This window comes from Arachis ipaensis, chromosome B09 (assembly GCF_000816755.2).
Source record: "Arachis ipaensis cultivar K30076 chromosome B09, Araip1.1, whole genome shotgun sequence".
Classification (NCBI taxonomy): Eukaryota; Viridiplantae; Streptophyta; class Magnoliopsida; order Fabales; family Fabaceae; genus Arachis; species Arachis ipaensis.
Genome location: NC_029793.2, coordinates 143,646,932 through 143,648,486, shown reverse-complemented (window position 1 = coordinate 143,648,486; position 1,555 = coordinate 143,646,932). Strand labels below are relative to the sequence as shown.

The following is a 1,555-nucleotide window of genomic DNA, read 5'->3' as shown; positions in this document are numbered from 1 at the left end:
AAAGGTTCAGTTATTTAGAGGTAAAGAAGGCAACCAACTCCTTCAAAGACAAACTGGGTCAAGGAGGTTATGGTAGCGTATACAAAGGGAAGTTATCTGATGGAACCCTTGTGGCAGTGAAGGTTTTAAGTGAATCAAAAGGTAATGGTGAAGAATTTATCAATGAAGTTGCTAGCATAAGTGTGACTTCTCATGTTAACATTGTTGAATTATTGGGATTCTATTTGGAAGAGACTAAAAGAGCTTTAATATATAAGTATATGCCTAATGGATCAGTTGAAAAATTTATTTATGAAGGCAGAGATTCAAAAGCGTTCAATCCAAACTTGACTTGCAAAACAATGTATAAGATCGCAATTGGTGTTGCTCGAGGGTTAGACTATTTGCACAAAGGGTGTAACAGCAAAATTGTACATTTTGATATCAAACCTCACAATATCTTATTAGATGAAGATTTTTGTCCAAAGATTTCTGATTTTGGACTTGCAAAAATATGCATGGAAAAAGAAAGCATCCTGTCATTAATGATTGCTAGAGGAACTATAGGTTATATTGCACCTGAAGTGTTCTCACGGAATTTTGGTGAGGTGTCTCATAAATCCGATGTATATAGTTATGGAATGATGGTTTTAGAAATGATTGGAGAAAGAAAAAACAGGAACATTAAAGATGAATCTTCAAGTGAAATGTATTTTCCTCATTGGATTTACAGGCGTCTTGAGCAGAACCAAGAACCTGAATTGCAATGTATCAAGAATGAAATTGATAAAGAAACGATACAGAAGATGATAGTAGTGAGCTTATGGTGCATACAAACTGACCCATCAAATAGGCCAACAATGAGCAAGGTGGTAGATATGATGGAATCAACCTTTGAGTCTCTACAAATGCCACCAAAACCTTATCTATCTTCACCTCCTAGATCTTTCCCACTAGATTCAACAAATTCATCACTCTCAAAATGTAAGTCATTATGAAACATGTATGTTACTAGGTACAGAGTCATTGATTTTCAACATCGATATTGTTTTTGGTAAACATTTCAACATCAACTGCTATCCTAGTTTGTAATGATAATAATTCATGTAGAATTTATATGCAGAATTGTATCATGATCCGGGTGATATATCTTAGTTGCAGAATGCAAGAATCTATTAAAATGAAAATTTAATTGATTTTAGACACCTAAACATACATCAGATGTGGTTAAAAGCACTTAATTTTTTTATTTTGTGGCTACCTAAGATATGGTCCCTCCACAAGAATTACAAAATAACATGCTAAAGAATTGAAATGATAGGAAAAACTTATTAAATCTATATCTGGTCTAACTATATCTTCTTTATTGTCGTCTGTGTCGCACTTTTCTTAGTTTCTATATTACTTTTGGTCCACTTCCTATGTTTTGAGAAAAAATTCGTTGTTTATTTATAAATTAATAATCCATCTGCTATGCTAAAAAAATATCAATAAAATAATGGATCCACTATTATTGTTTCTAATTTATTTTTTTTCTAAAATGGTGATGAGCACATACTATTAAGCGACAGAAATC

General features: G+C 32.4%; 1 protein-coding gene across 1 annotated transcript in view; it reads left to right on the top strand.

Annotated features, from left to right (window-relative positions):
• The window catches only part of LOC107616172 (LEAF RUST 10 DISEASE-RESISTANCE LOCUS RECEPTOR-LIKE PROTEIN KINASE-like 2.1), a 1,353-nt gene extending 163 nt beyond the window's left edge, over positions 1 to 1,190 (top strand). Inside the window, exon 2 of the mRNA XM_016318165.1 lies at positions 5 to 1,190. Coding sequence (XP_016173651.1) covers positions 5 to 977 — 973 coding nt within the window. The 3' untranslated portion in view covers positions 978 to 1,190. The remainder of the gene's footprint in view (positions 1 to 4) is intronic.